The sequence below is a fragment of the Asterias amurensis genome, chromosome 6 (genome assembly GCF_032118995.1).
Source record: "Asterias amurensis chromosome 6, ASM3211899v1".
NCBI classification, from domain to species: domain Eukaryota; kingdom Metazoa; phylum Echinodermata; class Asteroidea; order Forcipulatida; family Asteriidae; genus Asterias; species Asterias amurensis.
The window spans coordinates 24314090-24340763 of record NC_092653.1 but is presented as its reverse complement, the minus strand read 5'-3'; the positions used below and the strand labels follow the sequence as shown (position 1 = coordinate 24340763).

General features: G+C 37.8%; 2 protein-coding genes across 3 annotated transcripts in view; one reads left to right on the top strand and one right to left on the bottom strand.

The window, feature by feature from the left end:
• Window positions 1-14294, bottom strand: part of LOC139938616 (trafficking protein particle complex subunit 11-like) — a 30773-nt gene extending 16479 nt beyond the window's left edge. Inside the window, exons 1-19 of one of the 2 annotated variants that reach the window (XM_071934210.1) lie at window positions 14209-14294; window positions 12448-12840; window positions 11104-11276; window positions 10910-10980; window positions 10538-10652; window positions 9822-9921; window positions 9036-9109; window positions 8821-8917; window positions 8162-8295; window positions 7173-7314; window positions 6605-6775; window positions 6116-6194; window positions 5300-5354; window positions 4689-4769; window positions 4241-4305; window positions 3965-4026; window positions 3331-3539; window positions 2306-2537; window positions 1535-1719 (exon numbers count right to left, since the gene is read on the bottom strand). In XM_071934210.1, coding sequence (XP_071790311.1) covers window positions 1535-1719; window positions 2306-2537; window positions 3331-3539; window positions 3965-4026; window positions 4241-4305; window positions 4689-4769; window positions 5300-5354; window positions 6116-6194; window positions 6605-6775; window positions 7173-7314; window positions 8162-8295; window positions 8821-8917; window positions 9036-9109; window positions 9822-9921; window positions 10538-10652; window positions 10910-10980; window positions 11104-11276; window positions 12448-12786 — 2384 coding nt within the window. In that variant the 5' untranslated portion in view covers window positions 12787-12840; window positions 14209-14294. The remainder of the gene's footprint in view (window positions 1-1534; window positions 1720-2305; window positions 2538-3330; window positions 3540-3964; window positions 4027-4240; window positions 4306-4688; window positions 4770-5299; window positions 5355-6115; window positions 6195-6604; window positions 6776-7172; window positions 7315-8161; window positions 8296-8820; window positions 8918-9035; window positions 9110-9821; window positions 9922-10537; window positions 10653-10909; window positions 10981-11103; window positions 11277-12447; window positions 12841-14208) is intronic. The other variant, XM_071934209.1, reaches the window with a different exon arrangement.
• Window positions 14295-15071: 777 nt separating this feature from the next.
• LOC139938667 (inositol oxygenase-like) lies at window positions 15072-26586 on the top strand. Its single transcript, XM_071934274.1, has 11 exons — window positions 15072-15506; window positions 16574-16684; window positions 18370-18465; window positions 19015-19107; window positions 19255-19324; window positions 20474-20541; window positions 21045-21154; window positions 22050-22117; window positions 22488-22537; window positions 23490-23602; window positions 24330-26586. The coding sequence occupies exons 1-11, from the start codon at window positions 15495-15497 to the stop codon at window positions 24436-24438; spliced, it is 900 nt and encodes a 299-aa protein (XP_071790375.1). The 5' UTR covers window positions 15072-15494; the 3' UTR covers window positions 24439-26586.
• The last annotated feature ends 88 nt before the right edge of the window (window positions 26587-26674 follow it).

Sequence of the window (26674 nt, the reverse complement as noted above, 5' to 3'; positions counted from 1 at the left end):
CTTAGAAGCATTTCACAACCAAGTAAGAAAGGACCTCAACCCATTGACACAAACAAAAACATGGCCACTAGTCCAAAGCCTTGGACAACCGCAGCAGAGCCCAACAGACCACATCAAAGACAGCACCATCAAAGAGCATCAAGAGTCAAGTTCAAGACCACAGCGATGCTGATTGCTACAACAGCCGTCTTCTTCACCATATGGATCCCCTTCACAAGTCTCGCCATCAGGGCTCAAGTTGTGTACTGCACACAGGAGACAGATGATAAGAAAGACCTCTTCGACCTACTGTCCCACATCATCTTCATGAACAGTATCGCTAACCCTTTCATCTATAGTGTCGCCAATGCCAATTTCAGACAGAATAGCGCCCGTGTGTTGCACAAGATAAAAGTTGCATGCTGTTGTTGTTGTACAAGTTAACTCTTTCATACGCCAATGGTTGAATGAATTTCAGAAAAATTCAGATTGCATAGCCACCAGTTTTAAGAATGTGAAAGACGACCCTTGAGGGTGCCATTTTGACCTGTATTTTGGGGGGTCACTAGTTGAAAAACCCAGAGTTAAATGTTAATGTGTCCATTTATCACTAAAGAAAATGATGCATGAAAAAGTTAAGACTGTTGTCAGAGCCATAATTTTCTTCAAAAAATAACCCTTCTATACACTGGTACCACAGACTGCCACAAAGTACCACCGTCCAGGCTAGCATTGGGTGCATGGGTTTGTTCTGTATACACAGCTGGTAGAATGTGGGTTGTGTACTGTTGACTTAGTCTCTACAGTCTCCGTGAAATTGTGTGGCAAGGCACAGTTAATAATAATAATAAGAAATGCTTATATAGCGCAATTCAGTACTGCAAGTACTCTCAATGCGCTTTACAAACAAATAAACAAGTTTATACAAGAGAAAGCAACAAATAAACTAAACAATACAATATTTCAAAAAAGATTGAGTGAATAAGTGAGTTTTGAGATGGAATTTGAAGAGGTCAGTTGGGGGGGGGGGGAGAGTATGCTGATGCGTAATATGGGTTTATAAAATGGTTTAAATAGCAGTTTTAAGGTTTGAGAATAAACATTAGCTAGTGCTAGTCTCGGAAAAGCTTATATGTTGTTATACATATTAGATAGATTTCAACTCTCGGTAAGTTACTACTGTATTTGTCAATTTAAAAGTATTCCTTAAAGGCAGGAAATGAAGATTTTGAAGATACAATTAAAAAAATCTACCAACTAATCTGTTAAAGTTTTATCAAAGAAATGTACACTACACAATAAATGTCAAGAATCTTTTTGTGAGTATTTTGGTGCATTATATAACACTTTTCTCTCATTGTGCGCAATTTATCTGTAAACAATGTTTTAATTCAGCCTCCGACTGTGATGAGATTTGATTAATAACCAATTTTGATTAAATTCAATTTACTTTTGTTGGTTGGTGATAATGAACCCAAAATAAAAGAAATAAAAAAGAAACAAATCAAATACAATTTTGTATCCAGCTGTATCTACACGCAGTGTTTTTTCCTACCTTATGCTTTGCTGAATTGAAATCCTATCCCACACCAGCCGGTCCGGTGAGGGTTGACCTCGGGTCAGGGTCACAACTTCTTGAATGTTCATGAGGGAGGCAGCGTCAGCTCCGCCCCCTTGCCAGTAGAGTACGGCACAGCGTGCGTTTACCTCATCACCAAGGGATAGACACACTGAGGAGATCTGATAGGATGGGAAAGTAATGAACCCCAAATCATTTAAAAATAAAATAAAAAAAATTGAAAATGTTTAACAAAAAAGCTGCATCCCCTTAAGGTGATCCCTTTGCTGCCGCTTCCCAGGTAAACCTGGGTGTGATCCCTGGCTTTACGCCGTTTAACCTGTGTATGGCTTTTGACTGGAACACCAAACAAAGATATTGACAAAATTGACAACATTGGTCTTGATAACTCAATTGGCAAACTTAAACACTGTACTAGCAAAGAACCCTTTGGATAGACAATGAAGGAAGTTTAAATGTTTAATGTGGGAGGAAAACCCCAGAAAATGATTCACTAGGCAAAACCCACGCAGGCACTGAAAACCCAATCCACATAGTGCCCCATGTGGGGATTTGAACAGGGGTCCCAGAGGTGAAGTACACGGCAAGAAACCCCTACGCAACCTGAATGCCAAAGAGTATCTTGGGCATTTGACCCATTATAGGGCTAGAAGCTCAGCATCATAATCCGGAGGTCATTGGTTCAAATCCCACTCTAGTCCTGGGGTGGTATAACTGCAGCTATTTGAGCATTCAAACTTTTCATACCTCTAGTTTCCGTCCGACATCCTCGGGCAAGACGGCAAACTGAAACTGATGCATCTTGACCTGTCCTGGCATGAGGTACAAATCACCCTGGGCTTCGGGCGCGGCGATAGCAGGCACGCCTTCTGGAGAGGATAACGGACGACCATCGGTCACAACGCACTGGGCGTTGTAGGCTGGGTTACTCAGCTGGAGGGTGAGCTTGGAGAACTGGATGGGGAACTGGCAGGAGGACCTGGTAGTGCAAAGATGGGAATAATGTCAAAAATATTTCCGAAATCATTCCAACGTTTTTCAAAATGAATTGTACAGTCTTTGAATGTTTCGTATTTGAATGGACACAGGTAAATACCATATACAGTACGACTTTCGAAGATATGGCTTTTCACCGGTTCCCAACTTTCACAAGCATGCTTCTATGTCTTAAAAACTGAAAGATATGAGCACGATTGCAACAAGAACACAGATAATACAAAGTCTTTAAGCAGCTCTACGATGACAAAATAAAAATGCATTTATCATTGATATTTTTGTGTACAAGATGCTCGTAAGATCTGTTCTCTGAAGGAAACTGTTCCGTGGTAGGTCAGCGTAATACACTGTAAATCATACATGTGTGTAGTGCATAAACTGGCATTTGTATTATTAGTGCACTGGTTCAAGACAATGTTCAGATAATTCAAGAAAAAACGACCAGTCTGGCGGACCTCGTATTAACTAGAGTTGACTGTATGTATATTTCATATACATGAATTAAAATGTTATTAAAATTGACAAACTTTGTGACCCGAAGGTCAAATTACAGAGTCATTGCAATAGTTAAAAATAGATATGACATATAAAATATCTAAAAAGTACAGCTAAAAAAACCAAAAGAAAAACATGAAATAAAAACAAAAAATTGCACCCACACCTATAAAAAAAAATATTAAAAAATTACTTAAAAAGAAACACCTTACTGTAGTGAAAAGGGGAATGAATTTATTAAAGGGGACATATACATACTTATGTATTGATCCAATTATTACCTCAGGCACACTTCCAGAGTGATCAGCTCATCAGCAGTGCATTTGAGGCTAGAGAACCTGGCCTTACACTCTACAAACGGCACCAGGTTACGCATCTCCACCTTGAACACTGTTGGTGTATTCTGGGGGTTACATTTGGTCTTCCAGAGCTGGCGAGCCTGCTCAACGGCATCGGAAGCACAACCGTGCTCAGGTTCTGGGGGATTGTTCTGGTTAGAGAGGTATAGAGAGAAGATCTTTTCAAATAAACCAATTTGTTGAGCTCCACCCTTAGCAGAAACTGTTTATCAGCAGTGCCTACATGGGTATGGACACACATCCCATGGTGGTAGAACGAGGGTAGCAGAATGAGAGTAGCAGAACAGGGGTGGCAGCTGCCCTGGGAAATTATGGTAAAACAGTGGGGACAATTCAGGAAGAAGAAAACAAAGTTGGCAAGAGAAAGCAAAACAAATTTCTATCAAATTTTAGAAATTGGTACTTATGTTTGTACCTGTGTAAACAATTGTGCAAATCACTCCTAGGCCCCCTTAACCAAAGAGCCTCCTGAACCCATGTAGATGGGTAATGCACTCTTGTGCAGTTATCAGATATATTATGTAATATGTAAGATATGTAAATGAGAGCTACTTACTGATAAGACTCTGATAAGGTTCATCTGCACACGAGTTCTCTCTTCTGGAATACTTTGTGAAACTGATCGAAAACACTCAAGTCAAGGTCAAAACAATTGACAACAAAAATTATCTTTCCCAAACCTTAATATTTATCAAATTATACACTCAGCTTAATATCCCAGAACATTTAATTTAATCTTATTAAATTTATCTGACATCAAAGTAGACACACAGCCCGAGTCTGCTGCCATCTAGCATTCTAGAAAGCTTAACTTGATGTTGATTAAGGATACACCTCCCAAGAATCTCCAGGCATATTGTGACATATTCCTCTATGCTTGCCACAAGGTACGCACATCTAAAAAAAAAAGACAATTAACATCACAATATATTGCTTTAAAGTGAATTATAAAAAAGGCATTGGCTAGTTTCAAAATTGCAGAGCATGAGATGGGGAACTTAGGATGAAATGTGAAATGCGCACTGGACGCCATTTCACTAGGCAAATCTTTAAATGCGAAAATAGACCAATGCAGTGATAACAAATAACATAATAAAACATTTGTTTTGCTTTAATGGTGCCCACAAGTATTTCACACAATGGATAGAGCTCCAGTTCCCCATATTGCACCTTCAGTCCTCTATAAACTTTGGTTTTAATCAAAACCTCACTACTTAATTTTTCATTTATTAATTACAGTAGCACAGTAGTTAAAAGAGAATTGTTTTGCATATTCTTACCTCAGTGAAGTACCAAGTATTGATGTAAGGAGTGGCCACCATCTTTCCAATCTGTAGTCCCATGTCACACGACCAAGCAACCTTAAGTAAGATATACAATTAGGTATCAAGTTTATCAATATAAAGATAAGACTTAACAATCACAACTTTCTAAAAAACTTAAACGAATGAGAAGATTACATTCAGTCAGAACGCATGAGTAATTACAATTTTCATACAAGTATCAATCCTAAAAAACAAAAAAGTTTTTCGTCCGAAAAAGCATTTTGTCTGAAATATTGTCAAAGTTGAGAAAAATCCCATTTGCATACCTCCAAAATCACTGCTGTTTATTACAGCAACCAAAAGGATTAAGAATGTGCACAAACTCCCAAACAAAGAAAACACTGTCTAATAATAATAATGATTACATTTATATAGCGCTTTATACTAAAAATAAGTTTCTAAGCGCTTCACAAAGAAAATATAAACGATTAAGTAAGCAAACAGGAAAATTAAAGCTAGAAATATACACTAATAATACAAAAGGTACACGAAATATACAATATAACAGGCTATTTATGTAGAAGAGACAAAAATCATGGGGCAATGGTTGAGCTGATTGGACTTACGTAAGTGCCTTGCTGTAATCCTTAGCATGGTAATACTCCTCTCCCATCTGGACCACTACACAGGTAGGAATCAAAACAAAATATTATACAATGGCTTTACATGAGCTATTAAATTTGACCAACAGTTGACAGACCCTATTATATAAATTTTTACACTATACATTAACGAGTGGAATGCTTGCAAATAACCCTGTATACTTAAAGGAACACGTTGCCTTGGATCGGTCGAGTTGGTCTTTGAAAAGCGTTTGTTATAAAATGTATATATGTAGAAAGATGCTGTAAAAGTAGAATACAATGATCCACACAAACATGCCTCGAAATTGTACGGTTTTCCTTTTACCTCGTCGACTACACAGTCGGCCATTTATGGGAGTCAAATTTTTGACTCCCATAAATGGCCGACCGTGTTAGTTCGCACAGTAAAAGGAAAACCACGCAATTTCGAGGCAAACTTGTGTGGATCATTGTATTCTACTTTTAAAACATCTTTCCAACCATATGCTTTTTATAACAAACGGTTAAAAACGCTTTTTTATAGACCAACTCGTCCGATCCAAGGCAACGTGTTCCTTTAATACTAAGATAAGGGGGTTAACCAAGGGTCTCCTGGCTTGGTTGGCAGTAGAGTGCACCATATCGCCTCTGGGATAAAGAATATTATTTTATTTTTTTAACCATACACAGATATGTGTTAGCACTGTATACTCAGCACTTTCTCGAGTCCTGTGATTTATCTTAATAAAATATACTAAATTACATGTAGTTTAATATTAAAGGAAACGAACTTCATAAAACATATATCAGTAGACTTACTGAGAGAACGTTTCATGCGGGCAGATTTGTACTTCTTGAACTGCGCCACAGCACTGCTCAACAATGGAATGATGATCCACTGTACACGGACGAAGATAAAAAGCTTACATTGAGAAAGATGCTTTACTATAATTAATACTTCTCTTCACACAGGAATATAAATGGGTACTTTGGAGGGTAGAGGTTGATATTGGGCATGAAACAGCCTTACGAGCCAGCACAGGGCTGTATACTCCCAGGGAGCTGAGAAAGGTTAAAGGAATATTATATATAATGACCAGGGTACTAATATAAGGCACATTAAAATGTTTTTACCCTATATAAAAAACTACTTGTAATAAATAGATGTTAAAATTGCATCGAAATAAAGAATATTCATTATGGTTTAACCCATATACACAGATGAAGAAGGAGATATGTGAAGAAAACATCACAGGCATATTACATAATGTCACATGCATTTAGTAATGAGAGGGTTCATCTACTCACGGAATGATCTACTTGCGATTCCAGAAACTGCAAGGCTAGGATTCCCTCTTTCTCCATCTGAGGGTCTGGTGGGTCAATACTCTGATGACCCTGTCTCCAGGGTCGCTGACCGTAGAACTCTAGATTCTCACTATCCTCTAGAGGATTGGATGAAGGCATGGCGGTAGCTGCCTGTAAGCGAACCCGCATAATATAGTTTAGATCTCCCCGGACAAAAAAACAAAGATTACTGGAATTCAGGCTCGAAATCTCCCTGTTTTGGGTTTCTTTTTTTTTTTTTTGGTGGGGGGGGGGGGGTATTGTGTAGTACACTATTCAACATCCTCTGATGCCCCAGAGAGCAAAATCAGGGCTGTGTACCGCCTTCGCATTCACATTCACATTCACATTCGCATTCCCAGGAAGTATGAACCTGGCTTAAGGAAGCACCAAGAAGTTTAAAAAAACAAAAATTCCTAGTGGTTTATAACTAGACATCTTGTAGTTAACTTGATAACTTGTGGTATACCTTGTTGCTTATAGTTATAACTTAGGAACAGTAAAGATTTTCATTTGAAACTTTGCTTACATGACATAGTCCCCTGCAGAGTTGTTTCCTAGCTATAGCATGATTAGCCGCCACCTGATAATAGAAACCCGGATGTTGGGTCTGAATAGCTGTCAATCCAAGCTTGATTGCCTCCTCAAATAACTCACCAAATATGCTAAACCTGAACAAGAAAGACAACAAAACTCGCATAAAATCTCAGCTGGTGTGTTGTGGTCGAGCAATCTACATGTAGGTCACCGGACCTAAGCTCAGGAGCCAATTTCATAGAGCTGCTTAAGCAAATAATTTGCTTAAGCACGAAAATAGCTCACTTATTTTACACATGTTACTGGCCAACATTTTATGCCATATACATTGCTTGTGACTGGTATTAAGCTGTTGTTTACTTAGCATAACAATTGAGTTGAGTCTTGGCCGGTAATCTGATTTTACTAAGCAAGGACTTTTTTGCCTAAGCAAAATTGTTTGCTTAAGCAGCTCTATGAAATTGGGCCCTGGTGTTGTCAGCAGCAGAGTGTGGGTTTGAATCCCAGTCCTAGCTGTAGCTGTATCCGCCAAATATTGGACTACATTGTAAGTACATTGTACACAAGCCACTGGGTTTCCGCATAATACCAGCTGTATTTAAACAGAAGAAACTCATCCACTGAATGCTAGCCTGGTCGATCTGATACTTAGAGGCAGTGTATACACGTACATGTAGGAGGGTAAAGGATTCTTATTTTTTTGTGAATCAAGCAGCACTGTACAGAACTCTTTCAGCTTCTACATACTATAACTTAGTAAAAACTTGTCAAGTAAGAATTTCATTGTGGCATCTGTGTTTTCTAAGGAAATGATGACTCCAGAATCTCCAAAAACTTTCAGAAAAATAAAACCGCAGGTGGGCGTAGAAAACTGTATCAAAACACCGACCTGAAGACCGGTCTATGACAAACCTTTAAGTAGAGAGACCTTTAATCATTACATACCACAGGCCTGATATATGGAAATAAAATTGGACTTACTGTTTGGACATCCATGCCGAGTGTTCAAACGCCAGCTCAGCACATCCCACTTTGTTCTTGAAGAGATCTACATGCTTACGGAACTGGCTGATGGCATCCAACGGTGTATTATGAAAGAAGCACAGACGACACACCTTCCAAAGAAAATACATTAACGCTTTCAAAGGGATACATTTGGCAATCACTCTTAACATTAAAGGCATGTTAAAGTATTGGTTAGAAGAATACAGCAGCTCTCGATTCTTCAAAGCATTTTGAGAACTGTTTTTTTTTTTACTTCTTACGTCCCCAAATTTGAACCCGAGAAGCGTTACCGCAGTCATGCTTCTCAGATTGTGTTTTCCTATTAGGGATTATTCTTCCCGCATGGAAATATTCGGTTCGGATTTTTGGCAATATCTCAAAAAGGTGACCAAATTTTCACATGTTAGTTTTATGTATACATCTACATTTATATGGGATTAAAACAATCAAACGATTCCAAAATCAAAAGGTATACTTTGCCTTTAAAGGGAAAACTAATCATTATTTTTTGGAATATTCAATTTAATTCCCTTCTTAGTTTTGTACTCGTACTTGACTAATACTCAGCCACCTTTGTACTCCATAGTACTAATAATACAACACTGAGCAATTGTAAGCTATGATAAATATATTACCTTGTAGTTGATGAATCCAGCAATCGTCTTGATTTCTAGCATGTTGGTATCGTGTGCTCTGAGCTCAGTCAGATGTGTGTAGGCTACCTTGTACTGTCTGTAATAACAAACATATGCATGTAGCATCAGTATTTGCCAAGTGTGATGCTCATGGTGTATTTTATTATTCTCAGAAAAGGAGAATAAATACTGGATTAGGTTTGGATATAACTTACTTGAGTGCTCCATGGGTGTCCTGTTTCAGCTCACTGAAGAAAGCAAACTTGAAGGCGTGTCGCACAAACAATAACTACCATGACAAAAAGACAAATGTATTTAAAACGTCTTGCATCCACACTAGCGCAGAGTCTCCGCTCACAATCGGTTATAAACACTGGTCATTATCAACGGTTTAAACACCCCCACGTGACGCGCTCTCCACCAATAGGAATAGCGAAACTGTCTGAGGTATTACTGAATGTTTATTAATCCCTTGTCACATTAGTGGTTTACTTTTATGTACGTTTACCCAGCTTGTACAAAGATACAAAGATACGACGACAAGACAGTGATGTTTTGAAGGTAATAATAATAAAGAGAAATTTATAAAGCGCAAAAACAATAGCAGAAAGAATCCGCCTCAAGGCGCTGGAAAAGAATAATTAGTCTGGACCAGACAAAATTTATACAAAGCAAAGTATTACACAGTAAAATAATTTAAGGAATCTAGAGAATACAAAAAGCTGGCAAAATAGGTGGCAACACAGATGCCACAATGAAACTCTTACTTGACATAATTTTACTAAATTATAGTTTGTAGAAGTTGAAAGAATTCTGTTAAAACAACCAGTTTAAAAAGATAAGACTTACAAAAGTTTAAAAAAAATGTCAAAGTCATAAATACTGATCAAAAATTGACAATACAAAACAGCATGATGTGTTATTTAACAGGAAACCAGTGTGAAGTACTGGAGAAGTTTAAAGGTGTATGTATATGATGAGATCATTTCTTTCTATCTAACCTGATGGGTGGTTCTGTTGAGGAATTCTCGATGTGCCTTGACTCTCCTTGCCTCTGTGTAGTAATAGCCCTGTGTCAACTCATAAAATGCATTCTCAAGTCTGTGGTTAAAAACAAGAGACATGATTGGCGAATTACATTTAAAGCCATTATACACTTTCCGTACAGACAAAAACAAAAAAGTTCCCAGATTTACAAATAATTTACAGGGTTTACACAAGGTAATGGTGAAAGACTTCTCTTGAAATATTACTCCATGAAATGCTTCACTTTTTGAGAAAACATTAAAACAATTATCAATTCTCGACAACGAGAATTACGGATTTATAGTAAACACATGTCATGACACGGCGAAACGTGCAGAAACAAGAGTGGGTTTTCCCGTTATTTTCTCCCTAGTCCGATGACCGATTGAGCCTAAATTTTCACAGGTTTGTTATTTTATAATATAAGTCGTGATACACAAAGTGTGGAACTTGGACAATACTGTTTACCAAAAGTGTATAATGGCTTTAACGTGATAGCTCACTGATTGCAAAGTTTATACCAGTACCCAGGGCTCAAAATTTTACACTGTAAGTAAGTTGTTCACATTGTCTTAGTGATTTGTATTGATATTATTAAAATAACATGGGATCAGGAAAGCACCCAAAATCTACATGTAGGGTTCCAGAATAAACTCCCTAGTATCCTAACATTTTGTTCATTCCTTCTTACCTTATGGTGTATCCCAATAAGTGATCAACACATGGTAGAACAAATAGTGACTTAGCTGAGAGCTCACAGGCAGCACACAGAGCAGCTGGCCTTTCAGCTGTTTTCCCATCCTCACCTGGAGTAAAGAATAAAGCCCAAAACCAAAGTTTGAAGCAAATTACGTGACAAATCGTGAAATATTTTGCAAAAGTTAATAATAATAATAATAATAATAATAATAGTAATATCGAAGTCTTATATAGCACACGTATCTACCAAACAAGGTACTCAAGGCGCTGAGTATATACAAACTTTCAGAAAGATATGTTATTGCAGTGATGAATTTTGAGACCCAGTTTAGTTAACTTTGTGTTCTACTGTCTTTGAACTCACCTGGTGGTAGTGGAGCATTCTTTTGAATAAGAACGACCGCAACACGTGTGCCTCGGCCATGCAGGCTGGTTCTAAAATAGGAACAATTTGCGAAAGAAACATGTAACAAATTAATGTGTTCATCAATCTATCCCTAAATAAATTGTGTATGGAAGGGTTAGAAAATCTTATTATTAATAGTGATGCTCTCCTACCTGACGACTTCTACTCTAGTAGCACACTCCATCTGGCGTTCCTCCCACATTGGTTCATCCCAGTCCAGATCAAAGAAAACGACCACCAGAGCAGGGACCTCTTGAAGATGTTTCTTCATCCAGCTGCCCTTAATGATCCCCTTAGGGATGTACCACTCATAAGACGTCCTTTGCTGTGGTGGATTGACAAGGAAGAGCATTTTAAAAGCAATGGACACTATTGGTAATTACTAAAAATAATTATTAGCATAAAACCTTTCTTGGTGACAAGTAATGGGAAGAGGTTGGTGGTATAAAACATTGTGAGAAACAGCTCCATCTGAAGTGCCATAGTTTTGGAGAAAGAACTTTCCATGAATTTGATTTGTGACCTAAAGTTTAGAACTTGAGGTCTCGAAATCAACCATCTAAACGCACATAACTTCGTGTGACAAGGGTGTTTTCTTCTTTCATTATTATCTCGCAACTTTGATGAGCGATTGAGCTCAAATTTTCACAGGTTTGTTATTTTATGCGTATGTTGAGATACACTGTGAAGGCTAGTCTTTGACAATTACCAACAGTGACCACTGCCTTTAATAGAGTGACCTCACAGAAATAGTTTAAATGTAGGCCCAATTAACTCATAAATGAATATTAAAGGTTTGGGTTCAGCCATTGTGTAAAATCTCTCTCGAACAGTGTTGTCTCTGAAAAGAGCTGAGCAGTCTGGAGCTGAGTGGTCTCAAGGTTTCCAACAATGTGAAGAACAGGGGTTCACCCTGACGCTTCTGACATGGTCGGCCGCATTAATGTGCTGCATGTCATGTACGTGTTTAACAACACATGCAAAATGGGTCGTGTAATTTCAAACATAGCGATGCACACCTAAGAAAAAAATAGCACAGTCTGACGACACTTCAAGTGTGAAAAGTGCTATTATAAGAACTGCATAAAAACACCAGCTGTACTAAAAGAAGAACCCCATGTATCCAATGCTAGCATAGAATGTATGGTATATAGTGTGGAAGTCTGTGGTACCTGTGTGTAGGAGGGTTCTGATGTAAAGAAAGAAACAAGTTCATTCATTTCAGTAACAATAGATCGTTTGCACTAGCAGTACCCGTCGCTAAAAACATAGGATTCAAACTGCCTCTAGCTACTGGGCAACCTCGGTAGTCTAGTTGGTAAGACACTGCTCTAGAATTGCTAAGGTCGTTGGGCCGAATCCCACGCGAGTAAAATGCCTGTGATTTTTTTCACAGGACTCGGGAAAGTACTGAGTATACACTACTTTACACATCGGTGTAAGGGTAAAAAACCCCAAAATTAATATTCATTCATTCAATTAATAGATCAACATACCTTTGACCTGCACTTAGGATATTCATGATCAGCAGGTAGTGCCTTAAAATACAATGGCACTCTGTCCGGGCGTCGATTAGCACTGAAAGAGTCCCAGATAGCCCGATGTACAGCGTTATAAGTAGCATCCAGTCCAGTCAAGACAACCACACCAAGGGGTCTGCACATCAGCTCACTGGGCAGGTCCCCGGGGCCGTTGTTAAGCTGGCGGGGACTGCATGATGAACCAAGGCTACTGGAGCTACTTGCTGGTTGTTGGGAGATGACTGTCGGGGCGACAACACTGCCGCTGCTGTTAGCATCGGCAGCGGATGGAATTGAAGCGCTTTCTGAACTCATGATTGCGTTTTGTGAGAGCTGTTAAACACATCCCAACCAAGGCTAAGGTCACTACTGACAATAAGAGAAAAAAATTTATAATTAAAAAAACTCATGGTTATGAGCTGAAGGCATGGAAGGTAGGGATTGATATTCCTCTTAAAGGCAGTGGACACTATTGGTAATTACTCAAAATAATTATTGTCATAAAACCTTTCTTGGTGACGAGTAATGAGGAGAGGTTGGTGGTATAAAACATTGTAAGAAACAGCTCCCTCGAAGTGCCGTAGTTTTAGAGAAAGACATAATTTTCCGAGAATTTGATTTCGAGACCTCAGATTTAGAACTTGAGGTCTCAAAATTAACCATCTAAATGCACACAACTTCGTGTGACAAGGGTGTTTTTTTCTTTCATTATTATCTCGCAAGTTCGATGACTGATTGAGCTCAAATTTTCACAGGTTTGTTATGTTATGCTTATATATTGAGATACACCAACTGTGAAGGCTAGTCTTTGACAATTACCAATAAGGTCCACTGCCTTTAAAGTAGATTGCAGGACGGAGGAAAACTACTCCTAGATCTAGAACTAATAATTATATATTATGATGTTAATTCCACTATCGTCTCTGTTAATGGAGACCATAGCGGAAAGAACCTCATCCTCATAGTTATAGATAGGGAATATAGGACTCAGGAGTACAGTAGAGGGAAACATGCACCATCAGACGTGGTATACTACATGTAGCTATTCCAGTATCTGTTCCCTGTATAATTTTCATGTGTGCTGTGCATGCTGTGTACAATACAATACATTCGATATGAAATAATATATACAAATGCAGTATTTAATTTACAATTACATCAATGAGATATCCCTTTTCGTAAAAAATGAGTGAAAAGGTGGTGGCGCCATACAGAAAGTTATCCAAATACAAATTACAAGGCATCATTCCACGCCGCTTCATTTCTGTCATTAATAATTTCCCCAAACCTTACATTTACAATTACAAATACAATGTTTTGTTTGTTTCATGTTTGGGAATTAACTGAAAACATTTGCATGAGATTGGGAAGTCGGCTTTATTGTTTGGTGCTGATTAAAAGAGACCCAAACATGCCAAATGTCAAAACAATGAGCACTCTCTGTCTGAAATACAAAACTTTTCCCAAATTCCGCTCGCGCTCTGGCTATTTTATATAGCTCCATGCATGGAAATATGGACGGCCAGTTGGGTCCCGCCAGTTGCACGGTATTAAATAAACTCGTCTGTTCGTCTCGTCTGCTGCTGACGTTCAGTATTTTCTTCACTCTCCTCCACCAACCACGGCCCAACCATTTTGGTTTTAACACAATATTAAGAGCAGATTATTGGGGTTTTAATGCTCAATGAATTCAAAGGTCGTTATTGATTTAATACCAGAAGAAATAACAATAATTACCTGAGTTACCTGACGCCCATTCACTGGATTTACTGTGTCTTGTTTTTTGCGCAAAATGAAAATGTGTACAAAAACACGGTGGCAGAATCTAGCGCCCTCTTTTGAAACAATTTAATAGTGTTGGATCTGAAGGGGCGTGGTAAGGTGGTGGTATAGAAAGGGGATCATTTCATTTACAATTTTAGAGTAGTTTCCTATGTTTTTATATCAAAAATAATTATCTTTGCCAAACGAAAATTATAAAATGTATCATAGCACAATAGACAGTGATAAAAGTAAAGGTGTAACTCTTTATCAAAGTTGTATACTTATTGTTCTTTGACACTTTGTATCTGATGTTTAGCTGTCTGTGTTACATTTTTAGAAATTTAGGGGAACATTTTTAATAAAGTCTAAAGGTTCAGTCTATTTCTTCCTGATCCTCCATGGTCTGATCAGTCAATTATTTTCGCAATTATTTAACAATGTACATGTTGTCTGACAAGAAATACATGTAAAGTCACTCCCATTTTGCATTTTGCAAGTTTATGGATTGGGGGGGGGGGGGCAGAAATTGCATGGGTCACCGCGCTAGCTAGTAGTGCGTTGACCCCATTATCTTGACATTCTTGCCTTGCTAGTGTTCGCTCAAGTATTTAATATAGTGACTTTTAGATAGAGAAGTTCAAACTGCAAAAGAAGTGATTACTAACACTTTTTGTTTCAACGAACTACTGTGGAAGCTCAAACTTTTTATATAATATTTGTGCCATCGGCAGGCAAAATATTTTTAGAGATAATAATCATGTTGCTTTAGTCCGGCGTTGACTTGAAAAGAGACTAAAATTCCAATCACATGATTGTGTACGTGAGAGAGATGTGGGTCACTTTCGAACACAATCATCAACAACACACAACATCAACAAAAGATTATCGGACGGACGATCGTGTCCTTCATCTAGCAAGATTAACAAGTGTGTGGAAATCATTTGTAAAGAGTTAAAGTGGGGAGACCACCTCCTCAGACCATCCTATATCAAGTTTTTCGTGTCAACTTTGACGTTGTCTTTCTGAATCTGCTGAGACTGGAGTTCAAATCAAAGTCCATTCTGTCTGCTGCGGTTTTGTGCTGAACTGAAGGTTGTTCTCGAGTCCACACACGGTCTGCAGTCTGCGGTCATCTGACGTGTGGTGCGCGATTGGAAATGTGTTGTCTCTTCTCTGCTGTTTGCTGAAATAACCCCTTGTGTGTATTGTGAATCTCTGACGTTAGAACCGCTAGATTTTACCCTGACGCATTGGTCAAGATGGAGAATCAGGTAGTTATTCTTATTCTTATTCTTATTCTTTATTTGGTCATAAAGTAAAACAATAACATACAAGCAGTCATGGCAGTAGACAGTATGTAGATATTACTACTAATAGATTAAGATAGGCTTAGTTTACAGACATTGACTTGAGGTTAACTCTACTTATTATATTTTATGAGAATGAGGACGCCCTTCATGCGCTTTCATTCATTCATCATCAGGACAGGGCCGTGAAACATGGGAAAATGTCAAATATGTGTGAAGGTTATGGTTGGTTGGGGTATTAAGTGTGAACTGGTCATTGGGGTTCGGATTAGGTTTAGTAGGGATTAGCACTTTTTTCTTTCATGAGCAGTTTTTGGAGAGTTGTTCAAACTACTCCTAAAATCGTAGAATGATGAGGTTCGTTCGGCCATGGATGGAGGTAGACTACCTCCATGGTTCCACTAGTGTCTCCACGTACCTCAGTCCACAGTGAATCTTACAACACAAACATTTCGTTCTGCGATTCCTATTCATTGTTTTTACAGGATTTTTTAAAATCACAACTTGTCAAAATTAGGCTCTATATAGACCCAGTAACTGGGGCGCTGTATTCCTTTTGATATTTTGACATTTATCAATAATGTAGAAGAAAAAAAGGAATACAGCCCCCCCCCCCCCCCCCAGTTACTGGGTCTAGGCTCTGTGTGTTCTTACTTAGAACTCACATTGAGCTTGAGGGATGGGTCCAGAAAATCTACTCCGCAAACTCAAAATTTATAAAAAGTATAAGCGTAATTCAGATCCCATATCCCCACCGTTTTACTGTTGTGGGGCAATTGTAAGACAATCTTTGTTCTGATGGAATGAATAAAAGTATAATGATAAATGGTTCTGTTGCTGACAAAGTTTGGTGACCCATTTATATTTGTGTATAGTTCATTTCAAGTTATACTATTTATATACCCACTAAGTAAATAAAACTGGTTTGAACCAGATTAAAGTGTGTTCTGTCACTGAACTAATTACACATGTAAGTATTTGTTCATGAACAATAAAGTGATTAAATGTTTCTTATCTTATCATTATTGCAGAATAAAGTTACAATCTTGGACCCATCGGAGATTTACAGGCCAGAAATCAATCGAGGGATTGATGGCACAATGCCTTCTCCAAAGGAGATCAACTTCAGAAAATTTAACGAGGTAAAACAAATTAAGCAAAGTTAACTAATGGACTCTTTCCAAGAAATATCCTTATTACATTCACGCATGCGTACAGACCCTGTTGGTTGGCAAAAGCCATATAGAGTTGTGCACTAAGCAGACACACAATCGCATCTGCGTCACACAGCCATTAGCTGTGTACAAAACAGCGCGATGTTCCCTCATTTTTGCCAATCGAAATAATAGTACGCACTTGCTATGTGCAATTTACACATTTTATGAAAAGGGCCATTGTTATGGTTTTTAAATCACACTATACTGTGCATTTTGTCAAAACATGCAACCAAGCTGTCAAAATATCATAGAGTTATGTATAAGAACTAGAGCGCGCACTGGCCTATATACGCGCCCTGGTATGCGAGCAGGCGGCCATTTTCTAAGTTGACAAAACAGCTATCTCACAGCGTGTGTTTGTGCGGCCATTTTGTAAGTTGAACAAACAGCATCGCGTGAGCGTTCAATAAAAAAAACCTCAAACGTGTATTTCATATTCAACGCGCGTGCAGAATGACGCGCTTGTCATCTTGCGGTCCCGTGGCGTTTGTGCACGAAGCATCACTCGTGCGCCCTCTAGTTCTTTTATATAACTCTATGCAAAATATCAATAAACTAGATGGTCACGTTTGAGTGAGAACAGTGTAAACAAATTGTTTTTGCAAGGATTTTGTGCTCATTTATACTGGTCTACTTATAATCACTCAGTGAGATGTGTCCTTTCAAATTCACTGGCTTGGCCTTGTGCAATGAAATGGTCCAGATTTCACCTAATTGTTTGTCATCAACAATGGAGGACATTAACCAATGCAGCCATGAACTGTCTGTTACTGTCATAGCTACTGTAGACATTTCCTCCTGTCCTTGAAAATTGCTGTTATGAATGCAAAACGGGATGATTAAAGGTAGAGTTGACAAAATGTACAAGTTCACAGTGCACACCAAGTATGAACTATGGCAGTTTTGAACTGTTCTTCCACTGGTATTTGCAATTATGATTATTATCTTAGTCTTTTATTGGCTAATAAAATATGCAGAAAGGTTAACCAACAAACACATACATGTATATTAATTTTTGGTTTTTACCCATACACCGATGTGTGTTAGCACTGTATACTCAGTACTTTCCGAGTCCTGTGAAAAAATATCACAGACATGTTACTCGGGTGGGATTCGAACCCACGACTCTTGCAATTCTAGAGCAGTGTCTTACCAACTAGACTACCGAGGTTGCCCGGTAGCTAGAGGCAGTTCGAATCCTATGTTTTGGGAGCGGGTACCGCAACGATATAATAGATGTTAAATTTGCATCGGGGATAAAGAATATTAATTAATATAAAATTAATATTCTGTGAACAGCCTTTAATATTAATAAAATTAATATTCTTTATCCCCGATGCAAATTTAACATCTATTACACATACATGTAATTTCCTTAAAAATAGCTTTAAAAAACCATAGAGAAAGGAAAAACTAACCAGGCTAAAGTTACACAACAACATAAAAGCACAAACAGCTGTAGAAAACATGGACATATGAACCTATAATAACATTATTTATATAGGCCTAGTGGTGATAAATCGATTGTCCAATATGATAGTGTGCCATGTGCATTGATGATAAGCATACATACATCATGCAGATAACAATTCTGATTGATTATTTTGCAGGAAAAGGGCACTGAAGACAACCCTCAAATTCAGAGAGTCAAGAAAACCTACAAGTTAATGCACACACACCAGACAGTGGAGTATGTGCAGAGCAAAGTAAGTTGGAAGTGTGGATTTCTTAATTATATAGCTGTGCGGAGAGGGAAAAGTCATACTTTATTTCATTTTTCTAGAACCATTGACTCCATTTTATGTAAGCAACCCTGTGTGTCGTTCAGTATTGCCCTCCACTGGGTGGGGGCTACCAGTGCACTATTTCATAGAGGTGCTTCTAAAGGCAGAAGATTCTGCTTTTAAAAATCCTGCTTAGCAAAAGCAAGCAGGATACCAGCCACAGAAAGTACATGTGAGATGGTAGTTTGGCTGGTAACCTTATTCTAGTAAGCATAATTGTGTTGTGTTGAGCTACTTTATGTGCTTATAATAAGCAGCTTTATGAAATTGGGCCCAGGTGGCCAGAATGGAGGAGGCTTCCTCCATGATCACACATGCATGTACAGTCAGAGGCAAATATCTTCTTGGTGGGATTTTTATCTAGATATAATAAACCCAAATCTGTTGAAAAATGAAAGAATTCCTTATCCTTGAACTTTTATTAGTGAAAATAAAACTAGTTTTATACTTTGTTTGTCATTTCCTTTACAGCACAAGCAGTGGTCAACATTTGACCATGCAGAGCTGACCATCATGGAGGCGCTAGAGTTTCTGAATAATGTAATAGACGAGGCTGACCCCGATGTAAGTTTTTTACATTTTCACATTAGTTTTCTTCTTCTTTTTTCAAACTAGAGGAAGAAAATGCATTGGCTGTGACAAACAATGTTTGATTGTCAAAAACGATGTATCTCTTAGCTTTTTATTTTTTGTTTGTTTGTTTTACCATAGGTCAGTGTGCCAAACATTTACCACGCCTTTCAGACTGCTGAGAGAATTCGCGAAAAACATCCTGATAAAGGTAAGACAACTAATGTCCATCACATTTTACACTTACTTTGTCAATTTTTGTGAACAATTTAAAAGCTCAGTTTCATAATTCTTTGTAATAAAAAAAAAGTTATGACATGATGTTTTGTCTTATAGTTCCTACTAGTTTATGTTAGTCTGTTGCTGTGTTTGTTGGAGTGGCTGTTGCTTCACCCCCATGGCTTAAATATCGTCTTGTTTTGTGACTGCTTATCCAACTTCTGTGTAAATTGTTAGTGTTAATAATAATAATAATAATAATAATTAAAATTTATATTGCGCCCCTTACATACAAAATGATCAGAGGCGCAGAACACTTGTTAAAAAGCACAGAGTGGAAGAAAAAGACAAAGAAAAAAGACTGGTCACCAGGCCAGTGCCCTAACAAAAGTATGGGGATACGTCTGTCCCGCCAACAGAGAACTAATTAATTACTTATTACATAGGCCTATCTCTGCTGGCATCAGTAATGTTTTGACCTTTTCAGGAGACAGACGCCTCTAACCCTAACTATGCTATTACTACTTACTAGCTTGCCATATGTTTGTTATCATGTATCTACACTTTAGCGATGTACACACGTATTAAATTATAGTAATATTGAAATAAGTGTATTCTATCTCATTGGCTCATAGTTTTCATACTCCAAAAATACCTGCAGCTGTTTACCTTAGTAAAGTTTGTGCAATATACATGTAGTGGTACTTAAACCCTTCCCTTACATAACAACATAAGCCACCCAAGGTTACTGCAATTAAGCACTCGAGCCTGATGAGCACAATTGACAATCTTGGCTTATAAAATTGTAGTTTTATGGATGTCTACCCTGAAATGGCAGAGCTAACAACAGTTGGATGGAAATTTGCATCGGGGATAAAGAATATTTACATTTTTTTTTTACCCATATACTTGTACTGTATAAACACCGATGTGTGTTTAGCACTGTACACTCGGTGCTTACCCAAGCTCTGTAGGAAAAAAATCACAAGCATATTACTCTGGCGGGATTTGAACCCACGACCTGTGCAATTCTAGTGTATTACTGAAAACAATAGATGTTTTGTTAAAGGTGGTGAAATAAAATATGTTTGCTTATGAAATCCCATTGATTGTTTTTTGTTGTTCCATTGTTTGTTTTCAGACTGGTTCATTCTGACTGGGTTGATCCATGATCTGGGCAAAGTGATGGCTGTTTGGGATGAACCTCAGGTAATGAAGCCTGGTTACCAGACCTTTGGCTTGCCTCACACATTTGTATACATTTTATTTGAAGTGGTTGTAACACATTGACTTACATCTAAAGCTTTTTGTAATTTATAAGTTTACATTTTGAAAGTTCCTGCAACTGGTTTGAAAGGTTGGGTCATAGATTTGTAAATACTCCATCGAAAAATTAATGACCTTAAGCACTGCAGTTGTTGATAGTATTTCCTATTTTTAGAAATAATTCCCTCGGATCAGTTCATCCAAAAGTATTTGAACATTTATAAAAAAGATAAAAACAAATTAGCAAATGAATCATTTACTGGAGATACAGGTGAAACAAGGTTGATTAAAGCATTACAGTAAATGTCAAGGATGATTAAAAACCAAGATCTTGGCTAGCAGATTTTAGTATTCCAATTCTGCTTGTCGTGAACCTTGCTTATTAAAACAAACTTGACTTTCAAAAGCATAACTATTGTAAATTTCATCTGTTTCCTTCTTTTTAGTTTTCCACTGTTGGGGACACTTTTGTTGTAGGCTGTGCGTTTGCAGATTCTATTGTTTACAGAGAAACAAGTTTTGTGGACAACCCAGACGGAAAAAACCCTGCCTACAAGTAAGTAACTTTTGCAAATGTAACTGTTTTAAATGCCCCCATTTTGGGAGTTTTTACATGGTCACCCAAATTGACATACAATTGGACATGTCATAAGATCAATGAAGAACATAGAGTTATATATTTATAGAACTAGAAGGTGCACTGATGATACTGCTTGCACAAACGCGAGGGGAACGCAATTCTGTACGCGTGTTGACTAAGAAGTACACGTTGGAGTAATGTACACTACGCGCGATGCTGTTTTGTCAACTTACAAAATGGCCGCACAAACACGCGCTGTGGGATGCTGTTTTGTCAACTTAGAAAATAGCCGCATGTGCGCATGCCAGGCCGCGTATAACGGCCAGTGCGCCCTCTAGTTTTTATAAATAACTCTATGATATAGAATGAGAGGGGACCAGTTGCTCTTAGACTTGATTCCGGGCTACATACTTCCACACTTGTAGACTTGATTGGACACAGGCCTCAGTAAAATGTGTCATAGACCTTTCTATTGCAGTATCACAGACCAAGTTTTTGCCAACCGAGGTTGGGAAACTATAGAAAGCCATAAATCCAAAACGAAAACGGATAGCTACTGTTTTAACAATTTTTCACAAATATTCAAACAAAGGATTAGATTTGTTTTGAATTTGGTTATCACATTTATTAACAAGTTGAGTGTTTTAACAACATGTCAGTCATCATTGCCAACATGCTTAGTTTATTAACAGCGATGGAAAGATCTATACTGGCACACAGGCACATTTCGCTTTACCAAAACTAGGGGTTATGAGCGAGCAGCACGTACTGGAAAAAAATGGCACAGCAAGATTGATCACCCTTGAGAACAAGGTTGCGTAAACATTGCTCCGGCAGGTCAGAGCCAATTATATTTTTTATTTTCCCTCAGCTCCAAGTTCGGCATGTATGAGGAACACTGTGGCTTGGATAATGTGTTGATGTCATGGGGGCACGATGGTAAATGAAGTTTGATTTAGAGCCTAGGAGTAGATTCTGCTGAGCCGTCCTCATGTCTATTAGATCACTCGTACTATGATGGATATTGGACAAAGACCACTATACTTTTCTGTAGTCCATGAGCACGCATGTAATAACACAATTTGCGTATTTTCCATGAAGTATGTTTAAGAAATAACTTTTACAGCTTTCCAGAACAGTTTTTATGTTTATGTTTACGGACAAAGTTTTGGCAGTTAAACTGGAATGTTGAAATAATCGTTCAGCTGACTTCATCCAATTTTGTTTGTATTTTATAATATTAACAATTATAAAATGCTATGTGTTTAATTATTTGATGACAATTTTCACCTTGTTTCCCTTGCAACAGAGTACATGTACAAAGTGTTGATTGAAAACAAGTGCACCCTTCCTGAAGAGGTAGGCACACTGGTTATTAACTTGATTACACCCCAGTTAGATTGGATTCCATTAGTTGAGTCCTTGTGACATAGTCTGAGTCCCTATAGACCGTATTGAATATGACGTCACCGTTCAAATATTTGCCCTACAAGATGGCGTCTGCGAGCGTGTGTGTGCGTGTATGCGTGTTTCTGTGATGCATGCGTTTAGACGCGCATACGGTTTGACCTACAAGATGGCGACTTTCATAGCAAAAAAAAAGGGTTATTCAATACGTTCTATTGTCGCAGTACGAGTCCAAACCTTCCCCATCGAGGCTGGGTCCGTTTTTTCCCAAAACTGAGTCCAAGTGCTCCGAATTGAGTCCCAGTCTCCCCAGTCTCCATGTAATGGAGTTAATTAATGAATTGTAGTAGGACAAAAAACACAATGTCCACAGATTTACACTAAACTTACACAGTTTGAAGATAAAGATAGTAGAAAGCAAATTAGTGATCTTTCTGAAAGTTTGTATATATATTCTCTGCGCCTTGAATACCTTGTTGGTAGATACGTGCGCTATATAAGACTTTGATATTAAGCATGGTATGACACTGCTCTAGAATTGCAAAGGTTGTGGGTTCTAATCCCACCCGAGTAATATGCCTTTATGGAAAGGTATGTGGTAACACCATGTAATGACTATCTTATGAGTTGCGGTGGTTCTGAAAAGTACCGTTGGTTTAACTCGACGTTTCGATCAGTATGCTCTGATCGTCTTCTGGAGAAAGCTGTACTCTGATGCTGCATGCTGCTTAAGTACTGTGGAGGCGGATTAGCTTGCTGATGCACGAATGCCTTTGATTTTGTTCACAGAACTCCGGAAGCTACTAAGTATACAGTGCTAAGACACATCAATGTATATGGGTAAAACCAGAATGGATAGTCTAAGCTAGTTTAAAAGTTACATGCAGTTTTGTTTATTATACAGGCGATGTACATGATTCGCTATCACTCCTTCTACCCATGGCACACTGGACAAGACTACATGCATCTTTGTAACAACAAAGATCTGGAGATGCTTAAATGGATCCGGGAATTCAAGTGAGTTGAAAGATACAGATTTCAAAATAGAAGAGACTGTCTTTAGGTAACTGCATGGTTGTATTTGCATACGGTCTACTTTTGTTGTATAGATTTTGACGCGACGGGCAAAAATTCCCTGCTGACCCTTGAAATACGTATGACGTGAGGCGGTAATACCTGCTTCCATGAGCGACGATTTGTTGCTTACAGTAATCAGACCAATGAAACTTGACCGATTCTGGTGTCCCAGGAAAATCGGTCCGCCTGAGATTCTGTTTCAAATAAGGGCGATATCAGAAGTAATTTGTACACAGCTTGCCATATTGGGACAGAATATCTGGGTGACAGATTCTCCTACCACACCGGCAACCCCAGGAACTCCCATAATGGAATGTGCTGAGCGATAGTGATGTAATTTCTTCTGACAAAGGTTTTGACAAAATAGGGAGACAGCCAACATAGGGCTAGATAGCTCAGTTTGTAGCGCGCCAGCACGTCAATCCGGAGGATGTTGGTTCGAATCCCACTCTAATTAATTCTTTGTTCAACCCCAAAATCTTCTTATTTTATTCGATGATTAGGCCGTTCCAATTTTATAAGTTGGTTTACGGATTGCGGCAACCGATTTTTATGAAAACTCGAAAAGAAAAAAAAAAATCGGCAAAACACAATTTTGTTATTATTTAGTCTTCCGGCAACGAAGTCAAACATCAGTCTGTATAAGTTTTTTGTTTTGTTTTTGCAGCCAATTTGATCTGTACTCCAAGAGTGATAAACTGCCGGACATCAAAGCCTTAATGCCGTACTATCAATCCCTAGTGGACAAGTACATTCCTGGTACCCTGAAGTTTTAGATGTTTAATGTGAACCTGGTTAATCCCACCGGTGTACGGAAATCCCGACCCTGTTCTAAGCACAATCAATGCTTTTCTATATCATGTGTAAATTTTTAACAAAACTAACTTTTTGATAACGATTGTATATTGATTAACTTAAGGTTGAGGTTGGATTTTTTAAATCTGAAATTATAAACTATAAACTACAAATTTTTGAGTGATATTTTGAAATATAGTTTCTGAGAAACTTATTTAATTATTAAAAACTCCAGCTCTAAAATTGTGGCATGTAGTTCCAGATAAACTATTGAAGGTTTTTATCAATTTATTTTTGATTTATAAGCAAAGTTATCAAGAAAAGTAAAACGAAAGTCAACTGTGAAAGTTTCAGTTGAGTACAGTGTCCATTTGTTGAGAGTCATAGTGTTTCCATCAAGATCATGTAAAGTCCATCCACATTTAGGGCGTTTAAGAGGAAATAATTTCACAGGATGCTTACTACCATTGCAACCCTTTGTAGGTAGACCTAAAATCAAAATTTCGCAAATTCTTTTTGGGGTCATTACCATAAGCAAAGTATGACTCTATATCTTTAACACAGGACTAGTTTTCTGGATGGGGATATTAGGAAATAATCCCCAAGTGTTGTTCCTCAAGAGGCTGTGTTAAGATTAAATAGCGTGTATAAGTATATGAAACAAAGAACAAAATTACATTTAGCCATAATTTGCCAAAATATTATATTGCACTTTTTGAAGAGACAGAAAGACTCAATCTTTTTTTGTGATGCAAAATTCGTACATGGTGTTAGTATGAAATGTACATGCAAGTAACAACAAAAAAGTCGTAGAAATTGTAAGGACCTTTCTTGCTGCGTCATAACTTCATTCTTTGCCAACCAGGGGCATGTTATTGCATCCATGCATGGAAACTTGCTTGAGCTTTGGTCAGTGGTTAAAAGTTTTTACGAGAAAGGAAAGGTCTTATACAAATGTCTGAACAAATGCTTTTAATAAACGAAAGGGAAAGCTCACTTGGTTTTAGAGTTATTTACCTAACTGCACTTTTATTATGTTTCGGCACAATGCAATTATAGCCATGCTTTCATGTATATGTTGATTTGTTTATAGCCATTTTTCTAAGGGTTTTCAGTGATTCTGCTTTACCTACTAAACCACAAACTTTTAAAGAGTGATAATTTATTTTTTGATTTGACTTGCTATTAATCCAGGAAATTTGTTAATCATATTTTTTTGTATATTTAACTTAAGTATTAATTGAGAATTAAATTGTGTTATCACTAGCAAACAATTCTGATTTGAACTGTTTGGAACAGTTTTACATAAAATAATAAAAACTGTGGTACTGCCCTAAAAGGTATGCCTATTTGATCTTATTCAGGTTGTGCCATTTTGTTAGCCAATAAGATTAGCTGTTGCAAACTGTTTACATACCAAAAGGACATACAATGGTATAAATGCAAAAAATGGGTAAAGGCATTTAGCCTATGAGTGAGACTCTGCTATTGACCCCTTGCACGCGTATCACATGCGGCGACTGGTGCCACGCTCACCATGTTGGTGGGCAGTTAGGTTTACGTGTATTAACGCCGCGTCGCCTAAAACGCACACTTCACTGCATAACGCACAGCATACTCAATGCATAGCGTAATGTATGAAAACGCACAGTGAAATTGCCCACCAGTATGGCACATTCAAGATTTTTCTGATGATGACGTCAGGTGAAATGGGTCAATAAGAGATTATCATTACATGGTGTTACCGCAAACCTTTACAATATCAGATAACCACCATGCAAAGTTTCAAACACTACTTGACTCCGCTATGGTCAAAACGTCAATCCATTAAATTTCTTAGGCATTTTGTGAGTCAGTTATTGTGTAGAGCGCCTTTTTAGGCAGCAGGTTCAGATGCATAACTGTGAAAGTGTAAGCTCAATCGGTCATTGGAGTCATAAGAAAAAAGTTTAAAATGAACACCGGCCCTTTATGATTTCTGTTAAATATTGGAATAGTTATTGGTTATTAACATTTTTAGATCGTAAAAAGAATATTTAAAATACTGGTAATTGCTTATAGCAGGGTAATGGATAAAGTAGTACACAGAACCTTAAAACTGAATAAAAGTTAATTGACAATTTTCATAATTGCTTGGATTTGTTGTGAGTTCTCTTTGTACAAAACAATAATTTCAGTGATCGTTATTTTTAAGATCCTTTGTACATGTTGCCGATG

What these genes read in the sequence shown, in the direction of transcription:
- LOC139938667 (XM_071934274.1), top strand. An exon ending in TAGACGAGGCTGACCCCGAT is followed by an intron (nt 19,108 to 19,254) that starts GTAAGTTTTTTA and finishes GTTTTACCATAG; the next exon opens with GTCAGTGTGCCAAACATTTA. An exon ending in GGAAAAAACCCTGCCTACAA is followed by an intron (nt 21,155 to 22,049) that starts GTAAGTAACTTT and finishes ATTTTCCCTCAG; the next exon opens with CTCCAAGTTCGGCATGTATG.